The sequence below is a fragment of the Grammomys surdaster genome, unplaced genomic scaffold (genome assembly GCF_004785775.1).
Source record: "Grammomys surdaster isolate TR1022 unplaced genomic scaffold, NIH_TR_1.0 183, whole genome shotgun sequence".
In the NCBI taxonomy this organism is placed as follows: Eukaryota; Metazoa; Chordata; class Mammalia; order Rodentia; family Muridae; genus Grammomys; species Grammomys surdaster.
In genome coordinates, this window is record NW_021604628.1 from 69120 (window position 1) to 90354 (window position 21235).

Below are 21235 nucleotides of genomic sequence, written 5' to 3' on the forward strand. Positions count from 1 at the left end.
GACAGTGAGGGAGGAGGGAGAGACAGTGAGGGAGGAGGGAGAGACAGGGAAGAGGGAGCGACAGTGAGGGAGGAGGGAAAGATAGTGAGGGAGGAGGGAGAGACAGTGAGAGAGGAGGGAGAGACAGTGAGGGAGGAGGGAGAGACAATGAGGGAGGAGAAAGACAGTGAGGGAGGAGGGAGAGACAGTAAGGGAAGAGGGAGAGACAGTGAGGGGGAGGGAGAGACAATGAAGGACCCCCAAGGACAGACACACAGGGACCCCAAGGAAGGACACACACAGAAACCAGGAGGGAAGCAAGAAGATGCAGGGAGACAGATGACCTTTCGGTTTATGCCTGTTTTAAGCATCAAGGAAGAATTTTAAGCCAAACACCTCCAGGCTGAGAAAAACCAGTCTGCCTCCCCCCAACCCCCGGCTGTGTGTGTCTGGGTGGTACACAGCTGATTTCCCGACTGAACCATTTTCAGATGCAAGGGCCTTGCAAATGTCAGTACTATTTCCATCCTCTCTGCTACCGTTCATCCCTGTCACTCCCCTCCCTATTGACTGGGAGTGGATCCTGTTCTAAAGCTAACGTAAGCACTGGAGGCTTGACTCATGCAGACTTTTGACCTCATGTGCCCACTGCTAACAGTTTCTCCTAAAGAGAATAGTCTGGGACATGGGCAGAGAATTTAGCATGGATCATTTTTTCTGATATATATATATATGTATATGTATATATATAAAATAGTTCATCTATTTGTGTCTTATGCTTATGAGTGTTTACCTGCAATGTATGTCTGTGCATCAAGTGCATGCAGTACTCACAGAGGCCAGAAGAGGGCGTTAGATGCCCTGAACTGGAGTTACAGATTGTTGAGTGTCGAGAATTGAACCTGGATCCTCTGGAAGAGCAGCTCTTAACCACTGAGCCATCTCTCCAGTCCTCTGGCAGACTAGTCTTTAAAATTATGTGTGCACTTGAGTGTGTGCATGTGTGTGTGTTTGTGTACTTGTGTGCATGCCTGCATGCGTGCTTCTATGTATGTATGTGTTGTGTGCATGTATGTGTGTGTGCATGCATGCACATGTAGTGGTTTGAATGAAAATGTCCCCAAAGGCTCAGGAGGTTGAATATGTGTGCCAGGTTGGTTGAAGTCTTTGAGTAGGTACAGGAGGCAGAGCCTTGCTGGAGGAGGTGTGTCACTGAAAGTCACTGAAACCTTGAGGTTTCAAAAGACTCAGCCATTCCCTATTAGCTCTCTGACTGTGGTCCTACTGTGAGCCCTCAGCGTCTGCTCTGGCTGCCATGTCTGTTGCTTTCTTCCACAGTCCCACGTCATGGTAGACTCTTACCTCTTTACTTGAAGCAAGCAAACCCTCCCATGTGTTCCTCGGTCCTGGTCTTTTATCACAGTAACAGAGGAGTAGCTAGTACGATGTATTTGTTCCTGTGTATACATGCCCTAGTGGAGGTGAGAGAACAACCTGTAGAGGCCAGTTCTCCCCTAGCTTGTGGGTTACAAGGATGGAACTAAGGTCGTCAGGCTTGGCAGCAAGCGAATTTACCCACTGAGCCATCTCACATGACTTCAAAGGTTTTCTCCTTCCTCTTCCCCCTCCTCCCTCTCCTCTTTCTCCTCTTCCTATTCCCCTTCCTCCTCTTCTTCTCCCTCCTCCCCCTCTCCTCTCCCTATTCCCCCTCCTCCTCTTTCTCCTCTTCCTCTTCTTCCTCCTCCTCCTCCTCCTTCTTCTTATGTTTCAAGACAGGGTTTCTCTGTGTAGCCCTAGTTGTACTGGAACTTGCTTTGTAGACCAGGTTATAGGAGCTGGAGAGATGGCTCAGTGGTCAAGAGCACTGACTGCTCTTCCAGAGATCCTGAGTTCAATTCCCAGCAACCACATGGTGGCTCACAGCCATCTGTAATGGGATCCGATGCCCTCTTCTGGCATGTAGGTGTACATGTAGATAGAGCACACACACACACACACACAAAACAAAGCAGGCACAGGCTGGAGAGAAACCACTCAGCAGTTCCAAGTACTGGCTGATCTTCCAGTTGACCTAAATGGATTCCCAGAGCGCACTCAGCGGCTCACAACCACCTGTAACTCCAGTTCCAGGGCGACCATCACCCCTGTGACCCCTGTGGGAACTAGCAAAGGCCTGGCGGCACGCAGAGCTCATGTCATGACGTGTGTACATAAACAATAAGGTTCTCAAACAGCTCATCTGAGGGCACACATCTGTCATCCCAGGACTAGGAAACTGGCTGAAGGGGGATCAGGAGTTCAAGGTCGTTCTTGGCTACGTAGTGAGTGTTCGACCAGCCTACCTTACACGAAACCAATCCCCAGAAGCACATGCCTCCCTTCTGTCTTCTGGGTGACCTGAGACCTCGGTGGTCCCTTGCTGGGTTGCTGTCTAACCTGCCAGCTGCTGACCACCCTCCCTAGAGGGAAGATGCTGATTGCTCATGCCTACACATGGTAAGGCTAACACTGCCAAACTTCTGAATCTCAGGAAGGAATATGAGCAATCCACGTTCACAGCAAAGTCTGTGACCCCTACCGGGTAATGCAGCTGTGATCTGGGTGTGGGTGAGGGATGGCTTGGAGTCAGAAAGTGAAACAAAACAACAGCAAACCAACATTGCCTCACCGTGTGACCTCCGGCCTCAGTTTCCCTATCTGCCCAATGGTACTCCAGCATTAGTAGCCTCTAGGATTAGACCAGTAACGTATAATCTGTGAACTATTAAATGCAATAGGAATAAGCTATCCTTTTGTCTCTAAATTGTTGTGAGTTTGGGCAAATCAGTTACCTTCTCTGTCTGCCTGCCATGGATCGAGTGCCAGGCACTAGAATGCCAGCCAGACTCTCCAGGCTGGAAAGACTGAGCCCTCCCTACCCACCCACCCACGGATCTGGTTGATAAGCTCTCTGACAGAGGTGCTTATGCAATCTCCGCTCCCCTGCCTCCCCCAGCAGAGCACTCAAGTCCCTGTTACATATGCATGACACTAACTTTAAACAAATTTTTCCAAATGAGATAGATGTTTAAGGACTGGCTGCATAGTTCAGTGATCAAGCACCAAACGTATGCAGGCCTATGTGAAGCCCAGAGTTCAATCCCTGGCACCAAGAGAAAACAGTATTTGTGGGACTGGAGGGGTGACTTAGTCGTTAAGGGCATCTGCTGTTCTTGCAGAGGCCATGTCATACCACTCCTGGCTGCCTTTAACTGCAGCTCCTGGGAGATCCTACAACCCTGTCTAGCCTCTGTGAGCACACACGAACATGTGTACATACGTACACATGAAAAAAAATGTAAAAATCAGGTTATGAGAGCAGGGTTTACTGCTAAGTTGGCAGCGTTCTTCCCAGCATGCACGCAGCCCTGGGTTTTCTCCTTGGCACAGCATAAACCAAGTGTGGCGTCACTCCTGAGGAGGAGACCGTAGAATTGGGAGTTCAAGGTCACCCTTGGCTACAAAATGAGGGTAACGTTTGTCAAGGATTTATGTGCCCTCTAAGCAAGTGCCCTTGTCACTTGGTAAAAGACTTCCAACCGCATCTGTGTTTGTGTAGTTACTTCACATAGGACCCTCATAAACATGGCCTGGAGATGGGCAGTGGTGGCACAGGCCTTTAATGTTTGGGAGGCAGAGGCGGGAGGATTTCTGAGTTCGAGGCCAGCCTGGTCTACAGAGTGAGTTCCAGGACAGCCAGGGCTACACAGAGAAACCCTGTCTCAAAAAAACAAAACAAAACAAAACAAAAAAGCCTGGTGGCAGACCTCAGGTTCAGACCTCAGGTTCAGGGACAGGAAGCTGTTTTGTAGGGAGAAAATATCGTTTTAGTCACTGCTAATTTCTGATGGGTGATCGCACATGGTCAAGAAGCAGGACGCCTGGGTCCCATGCTGGTGCTGGTGTCTCCTAGCTGTAGGGCATCTGGGACTTCCTCCTTTATGGTCGAACTCTTAGATGAAATGGTTCACATCACTGAGCCCGGGGCCCCTCCTCCATGGTCCTGCGCTGTTGCAGAGGGTGTCTCTCCCCTCCGCTCTCTCCACAGAGGAGTACCTCAGAGTACTAAATATGGGCCTGGCCGAGGTGAAGAAGTACTTCCTGGGACCTCTGTCTCCATCCTGCAAGATGGTCCAGATGATGCGACAGTTTTTATACGACGTGCTCCCGGAGGACTCCTACAAGTTCGCCACCGGAAAGCTGCACGTGAGCCTCACCCGAGTCACGGACGGAGAGAACGTCGTGGTTTCCGAGTACCGCTCCAAGGAAGAGCTCATCGAGGTAAGGCACTGGTTAGAGCGCCCCCGCCTGGACGAACAGGAGCAGCTCGGTCCAGCCCACTCCCCCCTCTCCTCTTCTTCCCTTCCTTCATGCCCCGGTCTCTGCCCGCAGCAGTTCTGTAAGAGAAGACTAGATTAGTCTACTAGGTGGTCCAGGGATCAGGATGGGAAATGAGTTTCAAACTGTTTCCCAGGCCAGTGCCTTTACTTTAAATTTAAGAAATGGAGAATGGGGGGTGTGTGTGTGTCAGGAGTCATTGGCACCCACCCCAGGCCCTGTAGCATCTCAGCCCCGTCTCTCCCCAGGCCCTGTATTGCAGCTGCTTTGTTCCTGTCTACTGTGGCTTTATCCCCCCAACGTACCGGGGTGAGGTGAGTGGGGCTGGGTGACCTAAGATCCTGGGGCATTTTAAGGTAAGAAGCATTTACTACTCAGAATTTCTAGCTTTTTAAAGGGCATCTTCTCTAGTTGGTCCAAGTCCGTCTCTAGACACACCAAGCCTGTTCTGAACCCAGCAAGTCAAGACTCCGAGGCTCGCCAGGTTCTCTCAGAAGTCAGCGTGCAGAATACAGACCCCAGAACACAGGGACTTGAGACTGACTAAGGAGACTTTTGGGGCTATCTTGGTCCGGTGGTCACAGATTTTCGTGTGCCCATGAGTAACTCAGAGGAGTCCCGAGATAATAAGGACTCTGATTTAACAGATCTGGGCAAGCCAAGCGTCTGCATCTCTGACTGGCCTTAGGGTACCCTGTCTCCTGGCTACAGTCTGAAGAGTGGGGATGGAACCGAGTGGTCTGGATATTTTATGGGGCTCCTGGGCTACAGAGCCTATGTGCTGGTCATCTCTTATTCAGTTCATAAGTAAGGAAACCAACAGAAGCCCCACTCCCACTCCAAAGGAAAGGTTGGAGTGGGTATACCGTGAGGTTGTGGAAGGGGGCTTGGTCTCTTGAGTCATTCAGAGGAGGGACCCCACCCAGAGGCCCATTATCAGAAAAAAATCTCTGAGGGAGAACAGTCCAGGGCCAGAGCATTAGAAAGTCCTGAGGCCATTATCGACACAGCAAGTGACCGTGCACACACCATCCACCATTTATCATGGGGACCTCAGCGTCATGACTGGTCGTAAAAGGTGGCTCTGCGCCGGGCAGTGGTGGCGCATGCCTTTGATCCCAGCACTTGGGAGGCAGAGGCAGGTGATTTTCTGAGTTTGAGGCCAGCCTGGTCTACAGAGTGAGTTCCAGGACAGCCAGGGCTACACAGAGAAACCTTGTCTCGAAAAAAAAAAAAAAAAACACAAAAGGTGGCTCTGCTCTCCCATGGCCCCAGCTCCTCCGCGTCTTCTCTGGCTGAGCGTCTCTCTTCTCGTCCCTGTAGAGATACATCGACGGTGGCTTCACAAGCATGCAGCCCTGCGCCTTCTGGACAGACTCCATCACCATCTCTACCTTCAGCAGTCAGCAGGACATCTGTCCGAGGGATTGCCCCGCCATCTTCCACGACTTCCGAATGTTCAACTTCTCCTTCCAGTTCTCCTTGGAGAATATCACCCGCATGACGCATGCGCTGTTTCCCCCGGACCTGGTGGTGAGAGTCAGGACCCGCGGGGTGGGATCCAGAACGGATGGGACCCTCCTTTTGTACCTCTTCCCTCAGAGGGTCCAGGCTTTTGCCATGTTTAAAGGATTCCTAAAACCAGTAGGGCTAAAGATGTCGCTCAATTTAGAATGCTTGCCTAGCGTGCATGAAGCCCTGGGTTCGATCCCCCAGCACCACACAGAGGACCGTGGGGTACCGTAATTTCAGTACTGGGGAGGTGGAGGCAGGAGGACCAGGAGTTCAAGGTCATCCTTAGCTCCATAGGGAGTTTGAGGTTAGCCTGGGCTACATGCAATCCTTTCTCCAAAACAAAATCCCACAGCAGAATAAGTGGTCAGCAAAGACCTAAATGTTTCCAATTTGGCTGCCCCTCAGAGAAAGCCCTGTGAACCCTTCCCAACATCATCTGCAAAGATACCGACTGTCACTATCCCCATTTGACAGGTGGAGAAAGTGAGGCTGAGGGTGGGTACAGCTATACAGCCAGTGAAAAGTAGTGCTGGGATTTGAACCAAAATACCAGGCTCTGACCTTCTTAAACCCCAGATGTGTGGTCTCTGGTTCCCCAGAAACATCCCACCAACTCCCACAGTGGAGGCTGGTGATACTCTGGGGACAGGTGACCGACACGCTGACACGCCCTCCCTACCGTGTTAGCAATTGCTTCCTGGCTTTCCTGGGCAGACGGTGAAGGTGTGGGGTGTAGCCCAGGGCTTGCTGACATGGTCCTGGGTAGGATGGATGGGGGAGTGTCTACTTATAGAGTAGCTATGGAGGGACGCTGGCTCTCTTGATGGCTGCAGCCTCGTTTATTTTCCTGTGTCACCATCCAGATCCTGCAGGAATACTACTATCGGGGATACGATGACGCTGTCTCATACCTGCGGAGGCTGAGTGAGTACCTGCAGCCTGGTACTCACGGGGAGGGCAAGGAGTGTGGCAGGGGTGGGAATATAAATAAATCTGGGTAGAGGACAGTGTCCCAAAGCTGTAGCCAGAAAGCTGGACAGAAGGACATAGACCCCAGCAGCCTGTATTACCCAATATATATATATACACACACACAGATACACACACAGATACACACACAGATACACACATGCACACACACAGACACACACACACATTCACACACACAGACACACACACACGTTCACACACAAAAACATGCACACACACAGACATACACACACATGCACACACACAGACACGCACACAAATACATATGTATCATATATTTTAGTCTTCGAGATATATATTGAGTCATTTGGTTTCTTTTTGTTTTGTTTTGTTTTTCGAGACAGGGTTTCTCTGTATAGCCCTGGCTGTCCTGGAACTCACTCTGTAGACCAGGCTGGCCTCGAACTCAGAAATCCGCCTGTCTCTGCCTCCCAAGTGCTGGGATTAAAGGCGTGTGCCACCACCACCCGGCAAGTCTGTTGGTTTCTTTGCGTGGCCTGGGGCTGTCCTAGAACTCACCCTGCGGACCAGGCTGGCCTTGAACTCAGAGATCAACCTGCCTCTGCCTCCCAAGTACGGGGACCACTGACCAACTTAGAATATTTCTAAGCACACATTTATGAAATTAAAACCTAAGAGGCTGGAGCTGCCGTTCAGTTGATGGAGCGCTTGCCGGCATGCACAAAGCCCTGGTTCAATCCTCAATACCATGTCACACAAGAGTGGGGCATGAGTTAATGCCACCACTCAGGAAAAGGCTAGAGGACATTCCAGGTCATCCTTGGCTATGTAGCTGCTTCTAGGTCAGCCTGAGCTGCTCCAGACCTGGTCTTGAGTAGATGTGGCTAGTTATATTTGAGTGATTTGCTGACCAACACTCTATGTTGGTCTGGGAAGGAGGCCAGACCCGTCTCCTCTTGCCTTTATCAGACAAATAGCATCAGTACAGAGGCTAATTTGTTCAAACTGTGAAGTCGTGGCAAGCATCTTTATGGAGAGAGATCAAAGACTTGCTTATACTTAGGGTTAACTACTTAGAATGTGGTTTCAGAAAGAGGGAATCTCAGGGCCAAGGGCGCTTACCAAATGCTGGCCCAGCCTTTCTTCATGTGGTCACATAGTCTTTGGAGTAGATGTAGAATATTCTATCACAGTTGTACAAAATACTTGGCTTCTGGCCTTTGAGTTGCAAGCATCCTTTATTCTGATATGGCTATACATCTCTGTGACTTAAAAAAAATACTTTGGAGAAATAAATATTTTGGGGCAAAAGTAAGAGTTGAATGATATTTTCTTTTTTAAAAAAAAACTAATGTGTAGAATTTTTTATTTTATTTTATTTTATTTTTAAAGATTTATTTACTTTTTTTATTTATATGAGTACACTGCAGCTGTCTTCAGACACACACTAGAAGAGGGCACTAGATTCCATTACAGATGGTTGTGAGCCACCATGTGGTTGCTGGGAATTGAACTCAGGACCTCTGGCAGAACAGTCAGTGCTCTTAAAACCGTTGAGCCATTTCTCCAGCCCGATATTTTCTTACTAGAATATATATATATATATATTCTTTTTTTAAAATTTACTTCCTGACTTCCCCAGCTCCTCTCTCCTCTCTCCTTACTTTCTCCTGGGTCCTTACTCCTGTCCAGGCATCCAGGGACTTGGGAAAAGAGAATGATGGGGAGAGGAAGGGACGGTGGAGACAGACAGAGACACAGAGACACAGAAACACAGAGACAGAGACCGAGAGCCACTTGGGTTCTGGAGACAAGTGGAGTTCTCAGCCTCACCCCTGAGCTATGTGTGCGTGGAAAAAAAAAATCACTTCGGCTCTCTGAGTCTTAGTTCCAATTTTGTAAAGAAGGGTTTGTACCCTAGCTCCTGACACCTTTAGGGTAGCCAGAACTGAATCTCCTGGGGTCTCAGCTTGTGTATCTATAAAGGAGGGGCAGTGATAGTGACTATCTCAGGGAGTTTTACTGTGAGCTCCTGGAACCTGGAGCATGAATGAGGGGGTTGGTTGGTCAGTATTCTTTGGCCGCTAGCTGGGAAGCCCTCGATCTTCCTGGGTGACGGTGTATGTGAGGAACTTGAGGTTGGGAAGTTCTTATAATTTGATACTTAGATTTCGGAGGCGACTCCGTTTCCCCAGCTTAACTACACCCTCAGGTTCCTGGGATGCTGGGAAGGAAGCCCAGGTTCTTTCTGTGCTGCTTGTAATGCTCGTGTCGCCCACGAGGTGGCGCCAGAGCACACGCTCGAGTCCCTCCCTCCCTCCCTTCCTCGCTCCCGCCAGGCCTCTTGGATTTTAATCCTGGTATCGGATGTGATCAGGAGCTACTGGTACCCAGAGCCACAGTATGGGTTCCCACCTGCCAATTGGAAGCAGTCAGAATGCTCTCTGCTTGGTTGAGGGGGGAGGGGAGAGGCACTCATCACACACAGGATGAAGCGGCGCTGGACCCCCTCAATCTCGTCCTCACCCCCTCTCTCCTCCCTCCCTTGCGAAAGCTCGCATCCACTCAGCTAATCCTGCAGCTAGGAAGCCGCTCGCCCCGCCTGCCTCCCTGGCGTGGGAAAGGAGAGGCAGGAGCTGAAGGATGCCAGTCTGCACCCAGCTGTGCCCAGCAGGCCTCGCCCTCATTCCTTCAGACAAGGTTCTCCCACACATGCGCAATCTATCATCCCCGTCTTTCTGGAGAGGCTGGGACTGGGCCTCGATTAGAGTACTTAGCTGGCATGCATGAAAACCTATGTTTGATTTCCAGTACTTCATAAACCTAGCAAGCTGATGCACGCAGTAATCCCAGCACTGGGGGTGTGGGGGAGGGGTGGGATCAGGGGGAATAGAAATTCAAGATCATCCTTGGATGTATAGTAAATTTGAGGCCAGGCTAGCCTGGGCTACATGAGTTCTCATCTTTAAAAAAAAAAAAAAAAGTGCCAGGTGGTGGTGGGACATGCCTTTAATCCCAGCACTTGGGAGGCAGAGGCAGGCAAGATTTCTGAGTTCGAGGCCAGCCTGGTCTACAGAGTGAGTTCCAGGACAGCCAGGGCTACACAGAGAAACCCTGTCTCGAAAAACAAAAACAAAACAAAACAAAAAAAAGTTTCCTGGGGCTCCTTTATGACCCTTCCCCAACCTTCGTCAACATTCTCCCACCCCCACAATCTCTTCTTTGTCCTTACAGTCTTCTCGCCTTAGCTCCCGAGTGCTGGGACAACGCTGTGTAGATTTTGCGCACACACCCCTACCAGTCTATGAACAAATCAAATCTGATGCGCTGTGGTTTCTCCTAGACACCGCGTACCTCGACTCGCCCAGCAAGAGAGTCATTTTCCCGAGGGTCGAAGTCTACTGCCAGATAGAGGTCGCCCTTGGCCATGAGCCCCCACCTCCGAGTCTGCAGCACCTCCCAGCACAGAGGGGAAGCCATGAAGATTCCCCACAAACCCATGTACAGGGGGCTCCCAGAGAGGACAGAAAGGACAGCCATTTCCCAGCAGCCCCATCGGTGCAGACACCTGAATCTGGATGCAAGGGGTTTGTGGAGACACCCCTGTCACCATCGGTCTCTTCAGCCAAGCAGCAGTCTGCACCGCCATTGGCCCCAGCCCAGCCGGGCCCAGGAATGAGGCCCACTTACCCCAGTGACAGTTGCCCAATAAATGTTCCAACTCCAAACCTGGAGCAAGAAGTGAAGGATGACCGTCACCTGGACTCGGCCACCGACGACCAAAGCACAAACAGCTTCCTACCTGTGTTGCTCCCAGCTGCAGAGTCACACAGCTCAAAGGCTGGATCTTCTGTGCCTGTTGGGTCACCTGAGTCCCCTGGACTGCTGCTCAGACCTTCCCAGGGAGCCATAGCAGCTAGGGCAACACCTGGACTTCTGCCCCTAAGTCCTTCACCACCACCTGCCCAGCCACCTGTGGAGGACCTAGGCCCAGAACGACCCACAGGTATGACCCTCCCTGCTCTGGCCCGCAAGCAAGCAGTTAACAATGCTAAACTGAGAAACACCAGTTCTAAAGGTGACATTGGCCATCTATCTGAGCAGCCTTCACAGGGGATAGTGCCTTGTGTCCTTGTCCCCATGAATCTGGAAACTCGGCCCCTCCCACACCACCAAGAGGCTGGAGAGGAGAGATGGTACAGGGTTAAGGGCAATTGGGATCTCTTAGAGGACCTGATTTCAGTTCGGTGGCCAGGATGCACTGGGTGGCTCAAAACCACGTCTGTTCCCTCTTCTGGATCCCACGGGCACCTGTATTTGTACGAGCACACACCTACACAGCTACAGATAAAATAAATCTGAGTTTTTAGGTTTTTTCTTTTGGTTTTTCAAGACAGGGTTTTTCTGTGTAGCCTTGACTATCCTGGAACCCACTGTAGAATAGGCCGGCCTCCAACTCAGAGATCCTCCTGTCTCTGCCTCCCAAGTGCTGGGATTAAAGGTGTGTGCCACAACCGCCCAGCTTTATTTATATAAAATAAATCTTTATATAAATAAAATGAATTTAATATTGATATTAAAGGCCTATAATAAAGCCATCTATATTTATAACTCACATAATTTATATAAATGTTTAACCAACAAAAATAAACTCATGAGGACCAGAGTTTTATCCCCAGAACCCACATAAACTCTGGGTACAGCAGCCTATGTCTGTAACTCTGGCCCTGGGACCATGGAGACAGGCAGATCCCTAAAGCTCGACGAATGATATATATATGTGTGTGTGTGTGTGATATATGTAATATATATGAAATATATATGTGTAAAAAATATATATGTAATTAAATATTCAATTCCAGCACTTGTAAAGTAGAGCCAGGCAGATCTCTGCAGTTTGAGGCCAGCCTGGTCTACATAGCAAGTTACAAAACAATCAGGGGTACACAGGGAAACCCCGTCTTGAAAAATCAAAAACAAAAGCAATTTTGAGCACTCACTCGAGATACACACAGTGATCCTAATAATAATCTTCGTTTCAAGATGAAAGTTTACTTACTTGCGGGGGTGGGTATTCAGGCCCCGCCCTCCGACGTCAAGTTGTGGGCGGGGAATGTCTGCCCACCGCAGCTGCACCCTTTGGTCTCATGCAGATCCACTGATGTGATCATTTGGCTCTTAAATATGAGAAGAGAATTCTTTGCTGGTTTTATTGCTTCCTGGCTTGTTTGCTTATTATTTTTAAATAATCATATTAATCCTTTGAAATATTCATACATGCCTACATCCGGACATGTGTTTTGAATTTTGATTTGTTGGGTATAGCGGGATGCCTCCCACAGCACATAAAATTTAAAAAAATCATAATAGTTAAAAAAAATTGTTTGCAGGATGTGCTGGCCCCTGCCTTTTTAATCTTAGCATTTTCGAGGCAAAAGCCAAACAGATCTCTGATTCATGGCCAGCCTAGTGTTTACAGGCTCGCTCAGGATCCAGGACAGCCAGGGCTACATAGAGAGATCCTGTCTGGAAAAAAAAAGTTTCTGTTTGACGAGCGTGTGGGCGTTTCTGTTGCTCGTTCACATCCATACCTGGTACTAAAGATGTCAGAAGAGGGCGCTGACTGGATCCCCTGGAGTTACAGTTACAGGCAGTTGTGAGCTCTGGGGAGGCAGAGGCAGGTAGATTTCTGAGTTCGAGGCCAGCCTGGACTACAGAGTGAGTTCCAGGACAGCCAGGGCTACACAGAGAAACCCTGTCTTGAAATACTGGAAAAAGAAAAAAAAAACTAATAAAAAATATTTCCTTAACAATAACATCTCTCCGGGCAGTGGTGGCGCACGCCTTTGATCCCAGCACTTGGGAGGCAGAGACAGGCGGATTTCTGAGTTCGAGGTCAGCCTGGTCTACAGAGTGAGTTCCAGGACAGCCAGGGCTACACAGAGAAACCCTGTCTCCAAAAACAAAACAAAAACAAAACAAAACAAAACAAACAAACAAACTCAATAGCATCTCACTATTGGGTGCTTGGATATTCTGGATCTCATTATGTAAACCAGGCTAGCCTCAAACCCTGAAATCCACCTGCCTCTGACTCCCGAGTACTGAAACTAAAGGGGTGCTGGGCCACAACTGGTATCCTTGCTGTTTGTTCTGAGACACACTCACTGTTGCTATTTGCAAAACGACCCAGTACCCACTACCTGCCCTTACACCTCCGGTGTTTCCTCCAGCTACAGGGTCTCCTGCCTCATCACTGCTGACAGGCTCGACAGCACCGGGTACCAGGAAGGAAGCTTCCCACAAGCCTCTACAGGTGTAAGTGTCTCCTTCTCCAGGACTTTGCTTTCCTTCTTTGCTCAGGGGAGGGGGCCCAGCTAAGTGAGGTTTCTGCCCTTTCGGCTGCCTGGGTATCACCTAGCTCTTCTAGTCTGTGGAACAGCAGCTCACGCTCAGTGCCCTCTCCTCTCTCCCGCAGTGGGGCGCTATGTGGAACCTACCTGTTCAAGAGGTGATACCATCCCTCTCCCCCATTCCAGCACACACTGGGTACACCCTGTTCTAGGACAGTAGGTGCATGCGCACTCCAGATTTCTGGTCTTAACTTTGGGTGAAGCCACAATAAGGCCTCCGTTAGAACTGGCACAGAGGTGCGTGGCTTTAGCCCCTAGCACTCTAACCATGAAGTGAATGAAAAGGAGAGAGCGGGCTGAGCAGAGCCAAGCATGGTTCGATGCTCTGCTCCTGACTCTGGCTGTAAGGAGACCGGCTGCTGCAAGTTCCTGCAGCCTTCACTTCCTATCAGCAGTGGACCGTTGCCTGGATTTGTGAACCAAATAAACTTTTTCTGCCTTAAGTGACTTTGTCAGGGTGTTTGACCACAACAACAGAAACCAAACCAAGAGAGCATGTGTCAGTTGTCTGGGTTGTGGACCGTACAGAGTTTGTCATTATCTCTGCAGTCATGACAGGGCCAGCAAATCCGTAGTTCTTAAAGATCCCTGGGAACTACATTTCCCAGGCTCCCTTGCTGGTTGTATAATACTTGGATTGGCCAATCAAAGATCAGTAGTGGGGTCATGCATATGTCAACCCCGCCCAACTTCAACCTTGTCTTTTAGAAAAGCAGGGTTGACACATTCTGTTCTTTAATTTTATTGTTGGATGTGGATCTCGCTACACAGCCCCAGCTGGCACTGAGCGGGAAAACCTGCCTCTGCTTTCCCAGTCCTGAGATTATAGGTGTGTGCCATCATGTTCTTGGGTATTCTGCCATAGACATTTGTATTTGTTTCACACCAAGCTTATTAAGATGGATCTGTTCCCCCCCCCCATTATGTAATTTTATTTCTACAACTGGGGGTGTGAATGGCTGGAGAGATGGCTCAGCCGTTAAGTATATAATCTGCGCCTTTAATCCCAGCACTTGGGAGGCAGAGGCAGGCGGATTTCTGAGTTCGAGGCCAGCCTGGTCTACAGAGTGAGTTCCAGGACAGCCAGGGCTACACAGAGAAACCCTGTCTCAAAAAACCAAAAAAAAAAAAAAAAAAAGGTAACCAGACGTATTTGCTGCAAAATATCAACCTTAGCCAAGGCCACTGGGTCTGCTGAGCTGGGGCAGGACTCTGATGGAGTCAGACACTGTTCAGGCTGTTGTAACAAGCACTTCCTTTGTCTCTCTGCCCAGGGAGAGTCCTGCTGCGGATTCAAACGCAGCAAAAAAGATGTTCAAGAGGAAACAGAAGACAAATGCCACAAGAGAGTGCTTCCAGAGAAACCCTCGGTCCAAGATGCCAGCTAGCAAACTGCAGTAAGTACAAGTCTCTGCTCTGTCAGGAGAGCTAGCCGTTTACAGTTGGAACATCTAAGCTCTGAATCTCCATTTTCTGACCTGCAAAAACATGGGTGACCTGGCTCGTGGGCCCATGAGCATGCAGCACAGCCCACCCTGTGAGTGGGAGACTCTTCTGAAGATAGTGAGTGTCAGGGTGGAAGGGTCCTGGAGGTTTTCCAGCTACTTTTCAACTGTGTGTTGTGTTGTTTTGAGCAAAGCCATCCTGGCTGTCTCCCATAACTCACCATGTAGACCAGGCTAGCCTCAAACTCACTGTGCAGCTAAAGCTAACTTGGAACGTTTGATTGCCTCCTGCTCCCAACTCTCTGGTCTTGGAATTATTAACATGTGACACATAACTAGCTTAGGTCATTCTTTAGCCAGCAAACCCCTTACTTGTATAAACTTAAGTTGCTTTTGACCATTCTTTAGTCCATTTGGTAGACACTTCTTTAAAGATTCTTGACGTTTATTTACTTACTGATTGTGCACGTGCGTGAGTGTGTACTGGAGAGGTCAAAGGTCGGATTTTCTGGAGTTGGCTCTGACCTTCCATCTCGTGGGTCCCAGGGACTGACCTCAGACAGGCAGGGTTGGAGGCACGCACCTCCACTCAGTGAACATCCCCTCGGGTTCTTGAACTTGTATTTTGTTCAGCTGTCAATTAGTCCCTCGTCATGGGTAGACGCTGGGACCCTCCTGCCGGCTCACAATTGCCTGTGTAGAGTCTCATGTCACAGATGAGTTTAGGGATTTGCCTGTGTTTGGAGGGTCAAGGTTCAAGGCTCCCTTTGGGATACCTGTGTCTAAAGCAGCCATAATGTCACCCAAGAGTCAGTGAAACCTGCCAATCCTTGGGTCTAGTTGGGAACCCCTGAATTAGGTACTGTAGTTACCACAGAAATAAATAAATATAACTTTTAAATTAAAACAGCAAGACCTATCCATGAAGGTACAAGTCTAAATGCCAAGATTACTTCTAAGGTGGGCTCTGCAGGATCTTGTAATTTCCCAAAGAGGGCATGGGGCTAGCCTAGGGTCACACAGTAGGCTTAGGTAAGGCTTGGGACTCTAACAGCTTTTCTTATTTGCCCTTACGAATGTGTCCTTGGCTTCTCTAATCCAGGTCTGCACCCTGTCCACTAGACTTTCCTGTACTCCCCAAGACAGTTTGGGTAACCTACAAACCTCATCCCAGCCGGATCCCAGAATACAGCTGCCCCGAGGTATGGAACTCCTCTGAGTGTCACCCAAGAGTGACCCTGCCTCTCCTGTCTCAGGAGGATGTAGCAACTCTGCGCACATAGCTTCATTTCTGCCCTTCCCTCCCTTCCTGGCACAGCCATGGTCCCTTCTAGTCCATTGTGTGGACATCTGGAAGCGGAGTGTGGTGGTGCACACCTTTAGTCCCAGCATTTGGGAAGCAGAAGCAGGTGGATCTCTGTGAGTTCAAAACCAGCCAACACTACATTATGAGACCTTGTGTTGAAAATTCCAAAACAGGAAAAGAGAAACAAACACACAACACACACACACACCAAGAGAGAGCCGTAACAAGCTGGAACGCTTGAGGAGATGGTGGTACACACCTTTAACTTTAGAGGGAGAGGCAGGTGGATCTCTGTGAGTTCCAAGTCATCCTGGTCTATATATCAAGTTCCAGGACAGCCAGGGCTACATAGTAAGATTCTATCTTAAACAAAACAAAGAAAGGGGAACAGAAGTTACATTGAATTTGTTAAGACCAGTGGTTTTCTTCTTTTTCTTTTTTCTTTTTTTCTTTTTTTTTCTTTTTGGTTTGGTTTTTTGAGACAGGGTTTCTCTGTGTAGCCCTGGCTGTCCTGGAACTCACTCTGTAGACCAGGCTGTCCTGAACTCAGAAATCCACCTGCCTCTGCCTCCCAAGTGCTGGGATTAAAGGCGTGTGCCACCACTGCCCGGCATGGACCAGTGGTTTTTATTTTTTTTTTTTTTTTTTTTTTTGGTTTTTCGAGACAGGGTTTCTCTATGTACCCCTGGCTGTCCTGGAACTCACTCTGTAGACCAGGCTAGCCTCGAACTCTAGAACTCAGAAATCCACCTGCCTCTGCCTCCCAAGTGCTAGGATTAAAGGCGTGCGCCACCACTGCCCGGCCGGACCAGTGGTTTTCAACCTGTGGGTCTCAATCCCTTTGAGATACCATATTAGATATCCCGATTATCAGATAGTTACATTACAATTCGTAACAGTAGCAAAATTACAGTTACAGAGTAGCAACAAAAATAATTGTATGGTTGGGGGTCAGCACAACACAAGGACCTGTATTAAAGAGTGGCAGCATTAGGAAGGTTGAGAACCTAGTTAAGATACCATCCAGCCGGGCAGTGGTGGTGCACGCCTTTATACCATCAGTCAGGGACAGAAGCAGGCATATCTTTGAATGTAAGGCCAGCCTGGTGTACAGAATGAGTTCCAGGATGGCCCAGGCTACACAGAGAAACCTTGCCTTAAAAAATCAAAACCAAAACAAAACAAAACAAAAAATCCCCAAAACACTGTACCGATAACCTCCAGTTAGTACTCAACTGTCCACGATCCATCTGCATCTATACCTGGCGTAGAACAGTAACCATGCGTCTGACCTGAGCGGTCAGGAGGCTACCCCACCCTTCTGGAAAAGCAAGAACCAATTAATCTTTTATAATATTTCAAACATTTTAATAATTACTTCCCAGTGGGGAATCCCCTTTGCAGAGCAGGTAAGGGCTCTGGGATAATAAAGTAAACTCCATAAACTGGCTTTTGGAACAATCCTAGGTCCCCAGTTTTGATCAAGTACAGCAGAGCGAATGCTGGGAAGGTGGTCTGGGTGAACTAAGACAAGGGATGTCCTAGGTAAGGGTCACTCAAAATGACAACTCTTTGTTCTTTCTTAGGGAATAAGTGGACAGAACTCCTAAACTGGAACAGGAGAGATCCCAGTGACCTAGGTCTAGCCTCCCACCTGTGGCCTGTTGGAACCATCCAGTGCTGCAGAAAGTCTACTCCCCCAAGTTTGGGTTTCCTGATCTGAAGGATCTCCTGCTTCCAGTCTTGCTGCCCTCCCACCATTCTGCTCTGGATGGACAGACAGACATCAACACATACCACTTACCGTCCATCCAGGAGGAGGGACACAATTCTGCTCAAAAGATTGGACAAATCCAATCCAGGAGGAAGCAAACATCATGATTGTACTTCCTGCCTATGTACCTCCTGCCTACATGCGATCAAGTACAGTTGGGGCAAGCAAGCTTGTTTACAGAAGTGAAAACAAGTGGCTTGTCATCTTACATGAACAACATCCTCTAGCATTCCAGAAAGTTATCTGTCCTTGGGCAAGTGAGGCTTCCAGGTTTATCTGTCCCTGAGCAAATGGGGCTTTCAGGTTAAAAAAAATTTTGTTTTATAGATCTCTTAGGCACAGTAATTAAAACTTAAAGACACAACTTTAGCCTTTGCACTTTAAATTTCTGCAGAATTGTTGCAGACCCTGTGAGAGCACTGAATGAAAAAATAAAGAGGATGTAACTGATCCGAGGTATGGTGGAGGGGAAGGTTTACTGCAGCTGTATGGAAGAAAACAGCCAGAGGCATCTGGAAGAGTCCAGAGTGAACATGATCCTGAGGTGGGTCGTGTGAGGAGAAAGGGAGGGGGAGAGTCAGGAACCGAGAGGCCCAGACATAAAAGGGTAAAATAAACACATAGCCAAAATGGCTGGATTATATAGGGAAGAGGGGCTGGGGGAGGGGCAGCCTAGCCCCTATGCTGGAGAGTTCAGGGTAGAGGCCCAGGGTATGCCAGCCTGGAGAACCCAGTGACAGCTAGGGACTGAGGGATGCTGAGAGCCTGGCCAGGTCTTCTTTGATATGTTGATAGGCATCTCAGCTGAGACCACAGGACCACTCAAGACCTGGTGTTAAACCAGTCCAAGCAACCACAGGCTCAGCAGACATAGGCACAAACAGACCGGGTTCAGGGCAGGTTGCCTGCTTGCCTGCACCTCATGCTTACCCTTCTGAGTCTCCTGGTCCCTGCAAATACTGACCTTGGGAAGGAGGGCTTGTTCCGCCAAAGTCTGCTACGAAGAAAGTGTACCCTGCAGCTTGCTGCACGGCACAGTCACTCTGGCTAGGATTTGGAGGATGGGTCTCACTCTAAGCCTCAACATTTCCGGCCTGTCCAGCAGAAGGTGTCCCCCATTGCTCCCTAGAAAGGAGACCAGCCCAATGAGGCTCAGGCTGCCCACAGGCCCCACCAGCATTCACTTAACTAACACAAAACCTCAAGCCAAGGCTGAAGCTCAACTGTAAGACGGACATGGTCACTGGGGACCCACAGAAATGTAAGCAGAGAAAGGGGGGCCGTGCCAATGAGGTCTTGGGGAAGGCTATACTCCCCCAAGTCATTTCAAGGAACAATGGGCTTTGAAAGACTAGCAAAGAATCAAGATCCCAGAGTTCAAGGTCATCCAGGGCTACACAGGGTCTAGCTTGGGCTACATAAGACTCTGTCTCAGCGGCTGGAAAGATGGCTCTGTGGTTAAGAGCACTGACTGCTCTTCCAGAAGACCTGGGTTCAATTCCCAGCACTGACGTGGGAGCTCACAACTGTCTCTAAGTCCAAGATCTGACATTCTCACCCAAACATACACCCAGATAAATCACCAATACACATTAAAAAAAAAAAGTACCACCCATCCATCCAAAAAATAAAATAAAATGGCCAATCCAGTAGTGTAGACCAGTGAGGGACAGGACCTGGAGGTTGGCATGTGGAAGTAGGTCCCCGAGGAGCGACTTTTGTCTAAATATGAGGACCTTCTCCTTGAGGAGAGTCTTTCAACCCATACATACCAGTTCACTGGCACCTATTAAAATTGTCTTCCCTCAGACCGTGTATGTCAAGCCTAGAAGCTTCCTGAATGAATAAAAGGACATGACCACTCCTCGATATGGTGGTGGTGGGGAGATAAGTATTTATTACAGGGATGTAGGACAGCATATCCAGAGGCAGACACATCTGGAAGAGCCTACTGTCTGAGCCACGTGGGGAGAGGGGAAGGGGAAGGAAGAGAGGGCACCCAAGTACAGCAGCCAGGGGGCCAAAGGTATAAAAAGGACAGATCACCAAAAAGTCTGGATTATACAGAAAAGAGCCTCTGGGGGAAGAGCAGCCCAGCCTCTAGGCTGGAGAGTTCAGGGAAGAGGGCAGGGTATGTCAGCCATGCCCTGTAAACAGGTAGGAACTGAGGGATGCTGGGAGAACCTGGCCAGGTCCATTTTGATCTCTTAAATAGGGACCTCAGTCATTTGTGCTGGCTTTTGAAAGGGAATGCCTCTCTTGGCTTCTGTTAATTTCCCCTGTTTTGAGGTAACGCTGGTGTTAATATTCTGTTTAAGCTCTACCACAGTTACCTGGCAACAGCCAGGTAGGCCAGTCCACTATAAAAGGGGCTGCTTGCCCCCTCCTCTCTCTCTTACTCTCTTGCTCTCTTGCCTGTAGCTTCTCTCTGCCACTTCCCCCCTTCCCTTCTCCCTCTCTCCACGTGGTCATGGCCAGCCTCTACTCCTTTACTTCTCTGCGCTCTCTCTCTCTCTCTCTCTCTCTCTCTCTGCCTCCCTCCTGGCTCCCCTCCCCATGCCCTGAATAAACTCTATTCTATGCTATACCGGTGTGTGACCGGTCCTTCAGAGGGAAGAGATGCCTCGGCATGGGCCCGCTGAGACATCCCCTCCCCCATACCTCTCCACACACCCACAGAACAAACTCTTTATCTCTTTATCTTTTTATAAATCCAACAGTGGGTGTTTGTAGTGGTTCCAAGATTGGCAGATAAAACCCAGGACACCTTGTGACTGAACTCTCAGGCGAACACCAAACAATTGTTTTCCTAGTAACTGTGCCAGACATTACAATCATTTACCTGAGATTCAAATTTGCTGGGCATCCTGTGTCTTCGCTTGCTAATTCTGTGAACTTTTATTAGTCTCTTCTTTCCTTTTTTATTTATTTGTCTTCAAGCATGAAGTCTTGGTAGGAAGTTTTAGCTGGCCTGGAACTCACTCTGTAGACCAGGCTGGCCTTGAACTCACAGAGAACCACCTGCTTCTGCCTCCCCAATGCTGGGATCAAAGGCCTGAGCCATGGTACTGAAAGACCCCAAGAAGGCCCCCACTCAAACCACGAGAGATCACAGCCACCCAAATGACTCATGAGACACCAATCTTGTTGCAATCAGCAAGAGGTATATTTCAATCAGTGTGCTGAGGCCGAGTCCCATAACCCACACAGGGATAGAGGAACTCGACCCCTAGCCTGGGGAGTGTAGGATATTTAAAGGAGAAAACCACAAACCAGAAAGGGGGGTGTCGCTGAAAAATTCCAGTAGACAATACAATGGAAAGTCCCAACTCATTTTTCCATATATACAATGCAGGGTACGACAGGTGTAATAGGGTTCAAGAAATGGTCACAGCAGGGGAGAAACATCCTGTTCATAAGGACTCAACCTTATTCAACCATATCATCTACCTTGTAGTTAGCCAGGTTTCTGGAA

General features: G+C 49.0%; 1 protein-coding gene across 1 annotated transcript in view; it reads left to right on the forward strand.

Moving 5' to 3' along the window:
• The window catches only part of Pnpla1 (patatin like phospholipase domain containing 1), a 33369-nt gene extending 15480 nt beyond the window's left edge, over positions 1–17889 (forward strand). Inside the window, exons 2-10 of the mRNA XM_028767965.1 lie at positions 4067–4299; positions 4605–4670; positions 5680–5889; positions 6735–6795; positions 10166–10828; positions 13056–13140; positions 14510–14632; positions 15783–15882; positions 17573–17889. Coding sequence (XP_028623798.1) covers positions 4067–4299; positions 4605–4670; positions 5680–5889; positions 6735–6795; positions 10166–10828; positions 13056–13140; positions 14510–14632; positions 15783–15882; positions 17573–17596 — 1565 coding nt within the window. The 3' untranslated portion in view covers positions 17597–17889. The remainder of the gene's footprint in view (positions 1–4066; positions 4300–4604; positions 4671–5679; positions 5890–6734; positions 6796–10165; positions 10829–13055; positions 13141–14509; positions 14633–15782; positions 15883–17572) is intronic.
• The last annotated feature ends 3346 nt before the right edge of the window (positions 17890–21235 follow it).